General features: G+C 42.3%; 1 protein-coding gene across 1 annotated transcript in view; it reads right to left on the bottom strand.

The window, feature by feature from the left end:
- The window catches only part of TMEM116 (transmembrane protein 116), a 75,904-nt gene that overhangs the window by 24,031 nt on the left and 35,697 nt on the right, over nucleotides 1–16,176 (bottom strand). The window contains exon 4 of the mRNA XM_075178486.1: nucleotides 10,771–10,899. Within this exon, the coding sequence (XP_075034587.1) occupies nucleotides 10,771–10,899 (129 nt within the window). The remainder of the gene's footprint in view (nucleotides 1–10,770; nucleotides 10,900–16,176) is intronic.

Genomic DNA, 16,176 nt, shown 5'->3' on the forward strand with positions numbered 1-16,176 from the left:
GGAGGCATTTGTGAGCACTGCTGAGGGTGAAGGGGGATGCCAAGCCTGCACCTGTAGCAATCCTTGTCTCTCCTACTTGTTTATCGTCAAGCGCCCACCCAAGGATGAGTCATTGTCTTCAGCCTTTACCATGGGAATACGTAAAGATTAAAATCTTACTACAATTTTCTTTCAGTTCAAAATTCTCCATGTCACAGTATTTGCACTATCAAATATTTTGTACCCCCTCCCCCCTCCCACCCTTCCACAAAAGCGTTGCGCCATTGGCTGCAGCTTAGTCAGCCTATTGGATAATCAGGCCCTGCAAATGAGGCTACACTGTACACGCGTCAGTCCTCATGCATACACACAGACACATATTGCTGGGTCCACTTAAACTTAGCTATGAGGCCTGGAAATTTCATGGTACACCAGTGTAGGATAGGATGGTTAGCTTTCAGCACTGATGAAAATACTATTCCTCCTCTATTTTCCTTTATGTAGTGTGAACGGTACTTTGGGTTTTATTGTTATTTTATAATTAAGATAAAAATGCAATTATTCATTAAACTATTAACATGGCCAAATTTAACTTTCTTTAAAATTTGTGTTCCTATTTAGATACTGAAACATCCATTCTCTAGACAATTCTCATTCATTGATCCACCAGTTTGCTTCTTTAAGGTGAGCATTCTTTTAGAGTATAAGCATTTTACTGATATGGTACACTAAATGCTCAAGGCACTGAAATACAAAGATAGTGCAACAACCACTTAGCAATATGTAGAAGAAGCTCAAAGACAATTATAGCGAAGATGTTTTTAAATCTTGGCAACTAGATATTTCAGAGATAAAAAATATCTTGCTTGGAGAGAGAGGGCTTGTGGCTACAAATAACACAAGATGATATGCTAATTTTTTGCAATATAAGCAATTAACCAAGCTGCTGCAGAACATATAAAGTAACGTAAAGTTGCCATGCTCAGAACCAATAGTGAAACATGAATAATGAATCATCTGATTTTTCAAGCAGCTCCAAATGGCTGGTGCAGATAGGTCCTAGTCATTCATATGTAAAAGAGCAGATTCACCACAGATTTGTTGTTCTCCTGAGTCACTTGTCCTTTTCAGTCCTTTTATTTCTGTGTAAGTATGTATAGATTTCTGCCATGTTCTTGTATGGTGAAGACTACAGATCAATAACATGTCTGGACTCAGTAGATAATATACGCTAAGCTTGCTGTATAATTGTTCCTTGTATTTTGTACAGAGAGATTGTGGTAATGGAAGCAGTTTACAGATGCACAATATGGTGTTAGTGGATGATTAAAATAGATAGTTAGCATAGAACACATTAGGATATGTACAACACACTGGAACCTCCTCTCTTTTATTTCTCAGTATAACAACAGTAGTGTGGTTTGATTCTTGGCAGCTTTTTTGCAATGTATCGCATGATTTTGTATTTGTGCTATTGTACTAGAGATGCCCTGGCTCGGTTTTCCGAAAACCGAGTCCACCAAAACTTTTGCGCGTCATCGGAACTAAGAATGATGCAAAACATCATTGTTACGTCGTCGGATCTCGCGAGTTTTGTATTCTATAAGTACTGCCCTCCACGGAGAACTGGTCCTATTTCACCGACAGACACAGAAGGGGTAGTGTTTTCTTGGCAGTCTCCAGTGACATTGTACTGTGCCATAGCTCACACTGAAACAGGATGGAAGGTAGTGTTCTTCTTATCATCAGTCTTCAGTGACATTGCTCTGTGCCATTGCTCATACAGAAACAGGAAGAGTAGTAGTGTTCTTGTCACTCTCCAGTCTCCAGTCACATTGTTCTTGTCACTTTCCAGACTTAGTGCCATTGCTCACACAGAAACAGGGGTAGCAGTGTTTTTGTCACTCTCCAGTCACATTGTATTTGTCACTCTCCAATCTCCATTGCTCTGTGCCATCGATATGGATTCACATCAGTCCACAGAAGACCAGGCAGCTGCTGGCACCAGTTATTATCATACCAATCCTCTACATTACCATTTTAAAGAAAAAAACACCTCTCCCTTTTCTCAGCTAGATCCCAGCACCTGCAATCTACACTGTCATCATCTTCACCCACATCAGTGTGTACATCATCCTCACACAATACTAATTCATTCCCGCTGGAATCCAGGATTACAGAAGTCTCTGTACTTTGATGTAATTGCCGGTAATGGCCTTGCTTGTGGAAATTGTAGCTCATTTGACGGCAGAGCTGTCACGATTTTTGGGCAATTTTTTAGATCAGACTAAATGTCAAAATGTTGTGCTGAGTCATCTGCATCACCACCGGGTGTCTTGGAAAATCTAAGTTTTTTCCTAGCAGCAGTTGCCAAAGAAACTGAGGGAAGAAACATCATTGTGTCATTTACCACTTGAGCTATCAGCTTGCTGACCAGGAGCTCATTGCATTTCTTGAGATCTTGGTAAGTTGGAAAGAAAGAAAACACATAGCTCTTAAACCTCTGATAATGCACATTTGCCAAAATACAGTGATTGGATTTCAAGATGTTAATAACTCTTGGATCCTGGCGACGTGAATAAAGTACTTGATCTAAGTCTGACATAGTTATCGGAAATGCATTGTTTCATCTTCTCCTTCAATTTCTCTAGCTGCTTTTCCAAAAGTCTAATTAGGGGAATCACTTTAATCAAGCTAACAGTGTCCGAACTCACGTCACAGGTGACTACTTAGAGTGGTTTCAGCACCTTGCACAACACGGAAAGTATTCTCCACTGCGCTACATTCCCCCTCAAATTCTATTCTTCTTGCAGCTTCTGCAATCTCTTACACGCTGTTGTAGAATGCCGAAAATTACCCGAAATATTTCAGGACACAGACAGCATCTCCTGCATAGAACCACAAAAAGAGCTATGTCGCACCAGGAAAGTCCTACACTCTCCGGGAGTTTGGACACATATATCAAAGTAACTTTTATCATAGATCCATCCACCCAGAGAGGGTGCACCCACACAAGATATAACGTATTCGAACTAACAGAGAAAAGACTTGTTTTGTGGGGCACATAAAAGGACAATAATAAAATAAAACTCAATTTTATTAATATGCATTAAAATTCTATAATGGTATCATCAAATATAATGGTATTTAGAGTAGTGAAATATTAAAACATGTAGATTGACAAATTGACCAAAATGCTATTTACTGTTAAGACCAGCAGCAGAACTACCGGAACATTTAATTTCCAGTATTATATGTACTGGTAACCGCATATACAACAGAATACACCAGAGGGACGGCACGTTCCGGTAGTTCTGCTGCCGGTCTTAACAGTACATAGCATTTTGGTCAATTTGTCAATCTACATGTTTTAATATTTCACTACTCTAAATACCATTATATTTGATGATACCATTATAGAATTTTAATGCATATTAATAAAATTGAGTTTTATTTTTATATTGTCCTTTTGAGTGCCCCACAAAACAAGTCTTTTCTCTGGTAGTTCGAAAGCATCTCCTGCATGTCACTGTCATTTTTTTTAAAAACTCTGTACCACCGAGTTGATTGTGTGAGCAAAACGGGTAATGTGATGGAATTCTCCCCGCTTTAATGCTCTCAAAATATTGGTGGCATTATCAGAAATGGCATCTTAGCAATTCCTCCCCTCTAACAGGAGGTTGGATAAAATGTAATTATTGGACTACATAATGCCATTCTACCCACTGTACACTTAACCACAGATATGTGGACAAGCGGAACTGGTAAACCTAATATTATATGACTGTGACAGCCCACTGGGTTGGTGTATCGCCTTCAGCAGCAGGAACAGCAGCAGCATGTACCCAGCAACGCCAGATTTTTCAGAGGCAGGCTACTCTGTGTATCACCAACTTCACTAGGAGGAATACAGCTGACAACCTGTTAGATAAACTAATGGATGTCATTGTAACATGGCTTATCCCGTTTGGACTCTCCTCAGTATATGTAATTTCTGATAACGCACCAATATTGTCAGAGCATTACAGCTGGGTGAATTCCATCACATTCCCTGTTTTGTGCACACAATCAACTTGATGGTTCAGAGTTTTTTGAAAAATGACAGGGACAAGCAGGAGATGCTGTCTGTGGCCCAAAACATTTTCGGCATTCTGCAACAGCCTGTAATAAATTGCAGCAGTTGCAAGAACAATTTATTTTGCCTGCCACCAACAGAAGCAAGAGGTGGTAACAAAGTGGAATTCCACACTTTATATACTTGTGAGGATGGAGGAACAGCGAAAAGCCATCCACATTTACTCCACAAGCCCTGACATTGGGAAAGGAGGGAGAATTTAGTCCAGCGCAGTGGAGAATACTTTCCGTGTTGTTTTAGGTGCTGAAATGATTCACCCGTGAAGTGAGTTCAAACTAGAGATGGGCGGGTCCGGTTCTCCGAGAACCGAACCCACCCGAACTTTGGCTATCCGAGTACCGAGCTGAGCAGCTCGGTACTCTCCCGCCCGTTCCGAATCCAAATCGAGGCCGAACGTCATCGTGACGTCGTCGGATCTCGGGGCTCGGTTCTCGCGATACTTCAACTTTATAAATACACGCCTCCACAGCAATCCATCGCCATTTGACAGAGGGAGAGAGCAAGGTGTAGTCATAGGCTAATTAGAGCAGGGACAGAGAATACAATATTGTTCTTGCAATTGCTCTAACCAAAATCGCTAGTGCAGAGAGGAGGATAGAGGTTTATTATTTTTTCTTAATATTTGGCACTCCCCAGCGCTTTTGGGGTGTCCCCCATAATTGTGCATAAATATTTCTGGCTGTCAAAAGTCATATCTGTCAGCAGTATCTACCAAATAATTTTTAGCACTCCTCAGTGCTTTTGGGGTGTCCTCCCTAATTGTGCATTAATATTTCTGGCTGTCAAAAGTCATAACTGTCAGCAGTATCTACTAAATAATTTTTAGCACTCCTCAGTGCTTTTGGGGTGTCCTCCCTAATTGTGCATTAATATTTCTGGCTGTCAAAAGTCATATCTGTCAGCAGTATCTACTAAATAATTTTTAGCACTCCTCAGTGCTTTTGGGGTGTCCTCCCTAATTGTGCATTAATATTTCTGGCTGTCAAAAGTCATAACTGTCAGCAGTATCTACTAAATAATTTTTAGCACTCCTCAGTGCTTTTGGGGTGTCCTCCCTAATTGTGCATTAATATTTCTGGCTGTCAAAAGTCATATCTGTCAGCAGTATCTACTAAATAATTTTTAGCACTCCTCAGTGCTTTTGGGGTGTCCTCCCTAATTGTGCATTAATATTTCTGGCTGTCAAAAGTCATATCTGTCAGCAGTATCTACTAAATAATTTTTAGCACTCCTCAGTGCTTTTGGGGTGTCCTCCCTAATTGTGCATTAATATTTCTGGCTGTCAAAAGTCATAACTGTCAGCAGTATCTACTAAATAATTTTTAGCACTCCTCAGTGCTTTTGGGGTGTCCTCCCTAATTGTGCATTAATATTTCTGGCTGTCAAAAGTCATATCTGTCAGCAGTATCTACTAAATAATTTTTAGCACTCCTCAGTGCTTTTGGGGTGTCCTCCCTAATTGTGCATTAATATTTCTGGCTGTCAAAAGTCATATCTGTCAGCAGTATCTACTAAATAATTTTTAGCACTCCTCAGTGCTTTTGGGGTGTCCTCCCTAATTGTGCATTAATATTTCTAGCTGTCAAAAGTCATATCTGTCAGCAGTATCTACCAAATAATTTTTAGCACTCCCCAGTGGTTTGCGCTCAGAATGGATTCAAACCAGTCCACATATGATCTGAATGAGCAACCAGGTTCTGTCACCAGTCCTGATGTTAGTGTTCCCAGTACGTCATCTGGCCAAGGCGATGTCAAACAACAGAGTGTTTCCAAATTAGTGCAAAAAACAAAAACCCAAAAAAAATTTACTGTATTGAAGCGAAAAAGAAGTGTAACTGAGCAAAAGTTAAGTGACGATAAAAAAAAAATTGCAAGCATGCCATTCTACACACGCAGTGGCAAAGAGAGAATGAGGCCTTCACCTTTGGGTATTAGTGGCAGATCCCAAAAAGTTACCCAGCCTACAATTGGTGCACAACTACTGTTACGCGTCAAAGCCGAGCTGCAAGATAACAGTGAGGCATTACAGGAGAATATTTGCTCTGATTCACAAATGACAACAATCCCTGTGGAGAGTCCATCCAACAGTGGGATGTCTAATCGTGAGCATTCTGCTGATGTGTGCCTTAATAGCCCGAGTGTAGCCGGTAATACCCAAATTGAGGATGCCACTTTGGAATTAGAAGAGGATGAGGAGGAGATTTGTGTAGGCGACGAGGGCGCTAATGATGATGTTGATGATTATGATGCAGACAGATACCAAATTGCCTTACTCAATTTCTATTTATATTCTAGATTATATAACGGCTGAATAGTTTTCTATTTTACTCCTAGTGGAGAGAGGATCTGATGCAGACAGATACCAAACTGCCTTTGTCCATTTCAATTTATATTGTACAGTATATAACGGCTGAATTTATTAGTATTTTATACAAGTGGAGGGGGGCCTAGAGAGACAGAAACCAAACTGGCTTTCTCCATGTCAATTAATATTGTACAGTCTATAACGGCTGGATTTTTTGGTATTTTATACAAGTGGAGGGGGGCCTAGAGAGACAGAAACCAAACTGGCTTTATCCATGTCAATTAATATTGTATAGTCTATAATGGCTGAATTTTTTGTTTTTTTTAAAAAGTGGAGGGGGGCCTATAGAGACAGAAAGCAAACTGTCTTTTTCCATTTCTTTACATATTTAACTATAAGTGTAGGGTGTAATATACATCCAAAGACGATGGCTGCATTGCCAATATGCATAGATGGAGAGGAAGACAATCTGTTTTGTGTGTAGAATAAATGAAGGCCTACCAACGAAGAATTAAACAGTTTTTTTGGATGATTTATTACCTCAACAATTAGATTACTTATCTCTAAAACAGTTGGAGCACTAAATTGGGTTATTTTAGGCACAAAAACATGTATTTTCCAACAAAATAGCAAAACAAAACCAAACAAAACCAAAACCAAAACCAAAACACGCAATGGCGGTTTTGCAAAACCAAAACCAAAACCAAAACACGACGGTAATCCAGATCCAAAACCGAATCCAAAACCAAAACCCGGGGGTCAGTGACCATCTCTAGTTCAAACACTGCTAGCTTGAGCAAAGTGATCCTCTTAATTAGACTTTTGGAAAAGCAGCTTGAGAAATTGAAGGAGGTGATGAAACAAAGCAATTACGCTACGTATGTTGGACTTGTAGACCGTTATCTTAAGTACCTTATTCACTTCGCCAGGATCCAAGAGTTATCAAGATCTTGAAATCGGATCACTACATTTTGGTAACTCTGCATGATCCTAGGTTTAAGAGCTATAACTACTCTTTATTTCCAACTGTCCCAGATCACAAGAGGTGCAATGAGCTTTTGGAAAGCAAATTGACAGCTCAAGTGGTACATGACACGACAAAGTCCCATCATTCAGTTTCTCAGGCTACTGCTGCTAGGAAAAAACTAAGCTTTTCCAAGAGACCCAGGGATGATGCAGATGACTCAGCACAACATTTTGACATCTGGTCTGGTCTAAAAGAAATGGCCAAAAATCATGGCACCTTTGACGTAACTCCACCTGATCCTACTAGCAACATCCAAAGAATGGTGGAGGATTATTTTAAAGACAGCATAGAAATAGACATGTCAGACAGTCCCTTTACATACTGGGAGGAAAAAAAGGCAATTTGGAAACCCATGTACAAACTCACTTTCCAATACCTAAGCTGCCTACCCTCCAGTGTGTGCTCGCAAAGAGTTTTCAGCACAGCCCGAAACCTTGACAGCGATCGGCGTAGGAGGCTACTTCCTAAAAATGAGGAAAAGATGTTGTTCATCAAAATGAACTGCAAATTCCAGGAGGAAGGTAATACCGGCAATTACATCAAAGTAAAGAGGCTTCTGTAATGGTGAATTAGTATTGTGTGAGGATGATGTACACCACTGATGAGGATGAGGGTGAGGATGATGAGAGTGTGGATTGCAGGTGGTGGGATCTAGCTGAGATAAGGAAGCTAGCTGATGCTTGAATGCTTATTATTTTGGGTATAATGGCATGTTGGCAATCTTATGTTTTTCTACAGTAAACTTTAACCTTTATTAGAGAGGTGTTTTTTTCTTTAAAAAGATAAAAGCTTTTTTTTTTGCATTTTTGTTTTTCACTTTTTAGTTACAGAGACTTCTGCAATGGTGGATTTCAGCAGAGATGAATTAATATGTGTGAGGATGATGTACACACTGATGAGGGTGAGGATGAAGCTGAAGATGATGACAACAACATCTTGCCACCGTAGGGTTCATTGACAGCACTATGAGCTTAGCTGCCTTAAGCACATTGTTAGCTGGCTTTGTGGGGGGCCCAAACAAACCAAACACTTCAGCCACAAAAGTGGCACTCCTTGTCGCTGAAATGCTTAGTTTGTTAAACTGTCAGTGTCCTTTTTAAGATCCAACATAAGGGTGGGTGGCAGGATCCAAGGACAATTCCATCTTGCACCTGTCACGGGCACTAGGAGTTTCTACCCAGGATTCACCAGGTGTGATTATACTTACCAGAGGGGCGGAGTTTATCACAGCGATCCTCTGGGCAGTATGGTGAATGGTTGGAACAGTACAACAACTTAGGATAAGGAATGTCAATGGAGAGTCAGCGACTTGCAGCTATGCAGCAGGAGAGTCAGCGACTTGCAGCTATGCAGCAGGAGAGTCAGCGACTTGCAACTATAATGCGGAGGTAGGTATAACAACTGATGTGCAGTGAAGAATCGTGCCAGTGCAGGTGGGTAGCGGGAAGAGTCAGTGGTCTGCGGATAGCAAGTTGTACCACTGCTGTGATGGGAAGAGTTGTCCAGGTGCAGGTAGGAGCGGGAGCGTCATTGGTCTGCGGATAGCAAGTTGTACCACTGCTGTGATGGGAAGAGTTGTCCAGGTGCAGGTAGGAGCGGGAGCGTCAGTGGTCTGCGGATAGCAAGTTGTACCACTGCGGTGATGGAAAGACTTGTCCAGGTGCAGGTAGGTAGCGGGAGCGTCAGTGGTCTGCGGATAGCAAGTTGTACCACTGTGGGGATGGAAAGACTTGTCCAGGTGCAGGTAGGTAGCGGGAGCGTCAGTGGTCTGCGGATAGCAAGTTGTACCACTGCGGTGATGGGAAGACTTGTCCAGGTGCAGGTAGGTGGCGGAATAGCGGGTAGTCTGTAGCTCCATGTATACCACTGATGAGCAAGGGAGACTTGTCCAAATGCAGGCAAGCAGCTGAATAGCAAATAGTCTGTGGCGGGTACTATACCACTGATGAGCAGAGCAGGCTTGTCCAGGTGCAGGTATGCAGCGGAATGGCAAGCAGTCTATAGCGGGTACGTTTACCACAGAAGAGCAGATAAGGCTTGTCCAGGTGTAGGCATGCAGCGGAGTAGAGGTAGTCTGTAGCGGGCAAGTTTACCACGGATGAGCAGAGAGGACTTGTCCACAGCAAAACCGATCACACGAGCAGAACACAGGAAACACCTAGGAGTCTCAAGGGAATGAGAACCAAGAACAGGCAACGATACTAAGGACACAGGTGCCTTAAATAGTGAGTGGTGATTGATTCACCAATAGGATTAAAAGTAAGGTTTTAAGTTCAAGAGTCCTGCACATGCGCAATCCAGTCAAGATGGCGGACGGCCGTGGCTTAGGACAGGCGCCGGCAGAAATGAGAGAGAGCCACGTACCAGACCAGAGGCACTAACCGTCCGGTGAGTGACAGCACCACTTTTGTTTCCTGACACTGCTATTTGGCACTGGCAATGTTTCCTAGATGTGATTTAAACTGCTGTGTGTTTGTGACATTGCTCTAACCAAACTCTTGCTGCAGTCTTACAGTTCATTAACAGCACTGTTAGCTTAGATGCCTTAAGCCCATTGTTAGCTTGTTTTGTGGGGGCCCAAACAAATCAAGCACTTCAGACAAAAAAGTGGCAATCCTTGTTGCTGAAGTGCTTTGTTTGTTAAACTGTACCTTCTACCCCTCCTGTTTCTATGTGAATTTCTAAAACCTTTTTAACATATGGGTGGGTGGGAGGTCCCAAGGACAATTCCATCTTGCACCACTTTTCTTTTCTGTCACTACTGTGTGGCAATGTTTCCTAGATGTGTTATGAACTGCCGTGTGTTTGTGCCGTTGCTCTGTTGCTTAGCATCGAGCCAGCTCGCTGCAGTCTTTGGCCGAAAGTGTATGAAAATAATATTGTGACCTGTGAGGTGGTCAAAATTGATTGAAAGTGACTGGAAATTTGTGTTATTGAGGTTAATAATAATGTAGGAGCAAAAAAAGAGCAAAATTATGTGATTTTTAGCTCATTTTATCAATTTTTCTAAAAAAATACAGATCTAAAAACCAAAACCAAAACACACAAGGGCGATTTTGCCAAAACCAAAACCAAAACACAAAGCTAATACAGATCCAAAACCAAAACACAGGGGGTCAGTGAACATCTCTATATTGTACTATTGTACCTTTCAGGGGAAAATATGTACTTTTGGGTTGGCACATCACCAAACAGTAACAAATTTGTTTTTTTTTGTTTATCAAAACCATCAGCGCTATTAACCTTTCTACAACTGACCACATTCCAATTTCAGTCAATGAAAATCATCTGATGAACGGGTCTCCACAATTAGTATGCACTCACCTGACCCATTGCCTGGAGGTTGTAGCATGAAACATTCCCGTTGAAGGACTGTCTGTATAAAACAGCCCCAAGGAGCCAGCAAAGAGCTAGAAGCAAGTCTGAAACATTGAGGTAGAAGAGAGGCCGAACCTAAGTGTAAGAATAAGAAAAATCAGAAATTCATAAAAATATACAGAATTTTCCAAATACAGAACAGTAATGCAGCATTACAGATAAACAACTGCAACATACACAATTACACTGAAAATATTAAATGGACCATAACATACACTGTTAAAATATTTAAAAGTAATTTATGAATGTGCAATATGCACTCCCGCAAAACATTTCTATTTGCATAAATACACCAATTTAATTGGCTCAGGCATATACAGGTGAACGCACAAATTCCTGTCTTTGGATCTTTCCCCAGAATATCTTTCTGTGCTTATTTTTGTGGTATTGCATGTCGAGTTGAGCATGATGGAAAGAATTAAAACCCACCCATATTTATCAAGGGACCCTTATCCTTCTAGATCTCCCATCAGAACATGCAAAGTGGTTGAAGCATAGCAGATGTTGACATCTTGAGGAGCAGATCCATGTGCTGCTCCAAAAAACAGACATAGTAGTAGATGTCACCCAATTTATAATAAGATGATTTGCAAAACATTGTTAATTTTCAGTTGTTTCTGTTGGAGAGATGTGCGCTCCGTATGTTGTCTCTCACACTATTTCTGTTGGTCCTATAGTGCCAATTAGTGCACGGGGAGGTGATTAATGACATCAGCATCCTGCTGCTGTATGACCCTATGACCCTTACTGCATTCTATAATTGTTACAACTGCTGCAGCCATTAACCCAGTGTGCACCTGCATCACTGCTGCTGTTCCTATTGTCAAATAAACCAAGAACTTAGTTATGTTTAACGCTGTGTGGACTAACATCCCTATCCAACACTGCTGACACCTTACAGGCACCAAAAGTTTCTGTCAATAGTTTCATGCTGTAAAAAACATTATATTTTCTCTGCAGTAGTAGGTGTTAACTGTTTTCCAGTGTTTAAGCAACTAAGGTTCTATTTATCAGAGGACAAAAAGACATAGGGCAATTGAAAATGGGTGATTTGCCGTGTTTTTCCATGGTAGCTTCCAAATGTAAAGGCCTATTTAACAAGGATCAAGGCGATACGAGTGATAAATATACCCCTAAGATTTGTCGTGATTGGTCCTCCAGCTCACACACACCTACACAACCACTTTAAAGCTGTGAATGGAATTCATTGGCCAGTTCTGTAGTATACAGTATTATGGTTTGGAAATTTCTATTATAAGTTTTTTTCGTTTTTTTGCATGCGTTCTGATGGGACTTTATATTACCCATATGGATGCGCATATCCTGCACTCCGTTCTGTCTGTTAACATACGACAAGTATTGTTTAGGCAGAGCATACTTATACCCAGATACAAATGGAAACGTATCTTGACATCCGCTTGGATTTGAATATGGGTGGACGTACGCTCAATTTCCGTGCTCGTTTTAAAAAGATCAGTCAGGCCCTGGGACTATACTTTGCAGGCTTATTGATATCTTGCTGTTTAATGTGTTTCCTGTTTGTATGTAGTAAAGGTTCATGCAGTAGTTGCTGTCTCTCTCAAATAGTGTTGGAAAGTGTTTTATATCAGTCCTTGGACACCACAACCAGGGGCAAGCCAGCTGTGGGGCAAGGTGGCATCTGCCCCCCCGGGCCAGTCCTATAGTGGCCTACCTTGGGCTGAGTCACTAAACCACTTGCATTTCTTTTCCTTTAAAATGTTCCTAATAGGCTGCTGAGTGGAGCCTTGCCCCCCGGGCTAACTTTTTCCAGCCCTCCTCTGACCACAACTGGCGATGAGGATCAAAGGCAACACACTTAACATCAAGGAATCCCTGAAAGGAACAACAGTTGAATACAGCCTATGCGGACAGCTGAGTACTGCAGCTGAGTTTGCTGAGTGACAAACAAACTCAGACCGCAATTGCAGCATGCGAGTGATATTATAACAATTCAGAAAAGTCGAGAGTGCTGCAAACAGTGAAAATGTTGAGATATATTGGCACAATACTAGCTTTTGATAGCTTAGTAGAAGATTGGACCATCTATAATGAGAGATTGGAAGTATACTTTGCTGCAAACAATGTGGAATGTGAAAGGAAAGCCTCAATTTTATGGGAGCAATTAGTGTAATGGGAGCAAAGACACCCAGGTTACATGATAAAACTGTAAAACGCTAGTAACACCTGCTAGCAAATCAATTAAAAACATTGTTGATATTCTGCAGAATCAAGAAAATCCAAGACCACCAGTTATTGCAAATTCAAGTTCACAAAAGTAATCAGATAGCATTTCAGAACGCACTACTGACCTGACACGCCTCTCAGAACATTGCCTGTTTGGAGTGTGACACTTAGATGACGTAAGGGACAAGCTAGTGTGTGTGGCATGACTTGCGAAAGTGTGGCATTCAAAAAAGGCTACTGTCAGAACCAGGTCAGACTGACCTTAGAGCATGCATTGTCCTTTGCAATTTCTATAGAAACAGGAGTGAAAGATGTTTCAGAGTTGCAGCAAAAAAAATGTGCAACACACAAAGGGGCATATTTACTAAACTGCGGGTTTGAAAAAGTGGAGATGTTGTCTATAGCAACCAACCAGATTCTAGCTTTCATTTATTTAGTGCATTCTACACTATTATTTTTCTACACACATTATTCAGCTAGAATCTGATTGGTTGCTATAGGCAACATCTCCACTCTTTCAAACTCGCAGTTTAGTAAATATACCCCAAAATGTTTTTTAAACAAAAACATGATATGAATCATTGCTGGTTCAAAGACAAGGAATGTAGAAAATGTCACAAAGAGGTCAGATAAAGGCTTGATTCAAGTCCGGACGCAATTTGCATATAAGTTGCTTTTTAAAAAGGGGCATGGAACCTGAGTGTAGTTCCAACCATATTTAAATCCAATCGTATTTCAAGATACATTTCTACTAGAATTTGGGTGCAAGTATGCTCTGCCTAAACAGTACTTGCCATACATATACACACATAAAAGGCTGCAGTATAAGCATATGGGTGTTAGGAACCCCTCCAGCCGGCACAACACAACCCGGAGTCTACTCTGCCAGTCAGGTGTTCACTGGAGCCCCTGATGGTGGGGACAGACTGGGCTGCAGACTGACAGAGGGTCGTGAAGTGTGTACCGGCTGGGGAGAACCCAGGCAAGAAGAGTCAGGTCCACGCAGAGGTCAAAAGGTAGGCAGCAGGTAACAGAAACGATGAGCAAGCTGAGGTCAGAGGTCACAGGCAAAGTAACAGAACGGGTAAACGAGCCAAGGATCAGGGTCACAGGAAACACAAGCGAAGTCAAATACGAAGCCAAGGGTCATACACGGGAAGTCAAAACGTAGATACAGGAACAGGAACTGGAGCAAGCAGGTCAGCAGACTGGAGCACAGAAGCTATAACCGGCAATGAGGCAGCAGACCTCATTGCCTTAAATACAACCCATAACCAATCAGAACCTGCCCCTAGATAAGGCCACACTTGTAGGCTAATTGCCAGCACCTAGCAAGACCAATCAGGGCTTAGCACTGAAATCCACACCTGCAGGCTAATGCCTGCTAATTCAGCCACAGGCTAAATCTGCCTGATTGTCCCTAGAGCGCATGCGCGCCTGGCTGCCAGGACACGGCGCTGAGGAAGCGTCCGACCGTTGCCTTGGCAACGGTCGGGAGTTGGAAGGAAATGACGTCCCGGTCGTCATGGTGACGGCCGGGACGTTGGGACCTACAGGAAGCGAGCCGCGGCGGCTGTGAGTACCGCCGCGGCTCGTGACAGTACCCCCCCCTTGAGGAGGGGTTAAGGAACCCCGACATCCCGGTTTCCTTGGAAATTTTTTAAAGAACTCCTTCAACTGTTTAGGAGCATCGAGTTGTCTCCGTGGGATCCAAGACCGTTCTTCTAACCCACGATTCCTCCACTGCACTAGGAAGTGCACCTGACCTTGCACTTTTTTGGAATCCAAGATCTTCTGAACAACGTATCTTGGTGATCTGTTTGATTTTCTCTCAGGCAAATTTGAAGACTGGATTTGAGTAGGATATAATACCGGCTTCAACAGAGAACAGTGAAATGTGTTGGGAATTCTCAATGAGCCCGGAATTCTTAACCTAAATGCAACAGAATTAACCTGCTTGATGATAAGGAACGGGCCGATGAACTTGGGACCTAACTTTTTGCAAGGCTGTCTGAGTTTAATGTTTTTTGTAGACAGCCACACTCTCTGGCCCACCTTGAAGGAGCAGATGGTACGGTGGCGATCCGAAAAATTTTTTGCGACAACTGAAGCCTGTTTCAGAGATGCCTGTACTTTCCTCCAGATAACTCTGAGATCTCTTGCAGTGGAACGGATCTCCTGGACACCAACTGGGTTAAGTGAATACAGGGAGTTAGATCTGGGGTGAAAACCATAATTGCAGAAAAACGGAGAAGTTTTAGTAGATGAATGACAGGAATTGTTACAGGCGAATTCTGCCCAGGGTAACAAGGAAGACCAATTATCATGGAACTCTGACGTGTAGCATCGCAAAAAATTTTCCAAGGACTGGTTAACTCTTTCAGTCTGCCCATTGGACTGAGGGTGATATGCGGATGATAAACTAACCTTGATTCCGAGGAGGGTACAGAAAGATCTCCAGAATTGCGCTATGAACTGGGAACCCCGATCGGAAACTATGTCAGTAGGGAGTCCATGGAGCCGGAAAATATGTTGAATGAATAAGACGGCCAAATCCCGAGCTGTAGGCAGTCTGGGTAAGGGAACGAAATGGGACATCTTACTGAACCGGTCTACCACGACCCAAATGGTATTGTGTCCTGCAGAAGGTGGTAGATCCACTATAAAGTCCATGGACAAGTGGGTCCATGGTTTTGCAGGTGGTGCCAAAGGAACTAACTGGCCTATTGGGCGGATCCTAGGAACTTTGTTTCTGGCACAAACCTCACATGAGAGGATATAACTCCTGACGTCAGCAGACATAGATGGCCACCAGACTGTACGGGAAAGGATTTCTAACGTCTTGAAAATTCCAGGATGCCCTGCAACCCTACTGTTATGCGCCTCTGCAATAACCGCCTTCCTTAGATGGACTGGAACAAAGAGACGTCGCTCCGGAGTAGTATCAGGGGCTAATTTCTGGAATCTCTGAAGTGTGATACTCAGATCTTGGGTCAACCCGGCATGGATTACAGAAGGGGGAATAATCGGCTCTGGGATAGTGACTGGAATGTGGTGTGCCGAGAAACTTCTGGAAAGGGCATCTGCCCGGACATTTTTGGAGCCTGGTCGGTAGGTGATCAGGAAGTTAAACCGGGTAAAGAATAA

This window comes from Mixophyes fleayi, chromosome 1 (assembly GCF_038048845.1).
Source record: "Mixophyes fleayi isolate aMixFle1 chromosome 1, aMixFle1.hap1, whole genome shotgun sequence".
In the NCBI taxonomy this organism is placed as follows: Eukaryota; Metazoa; Chordata; class Amphibia; order Anura; family Limnodynastidae; genus Mixophyes; species Mixophyes fleayi.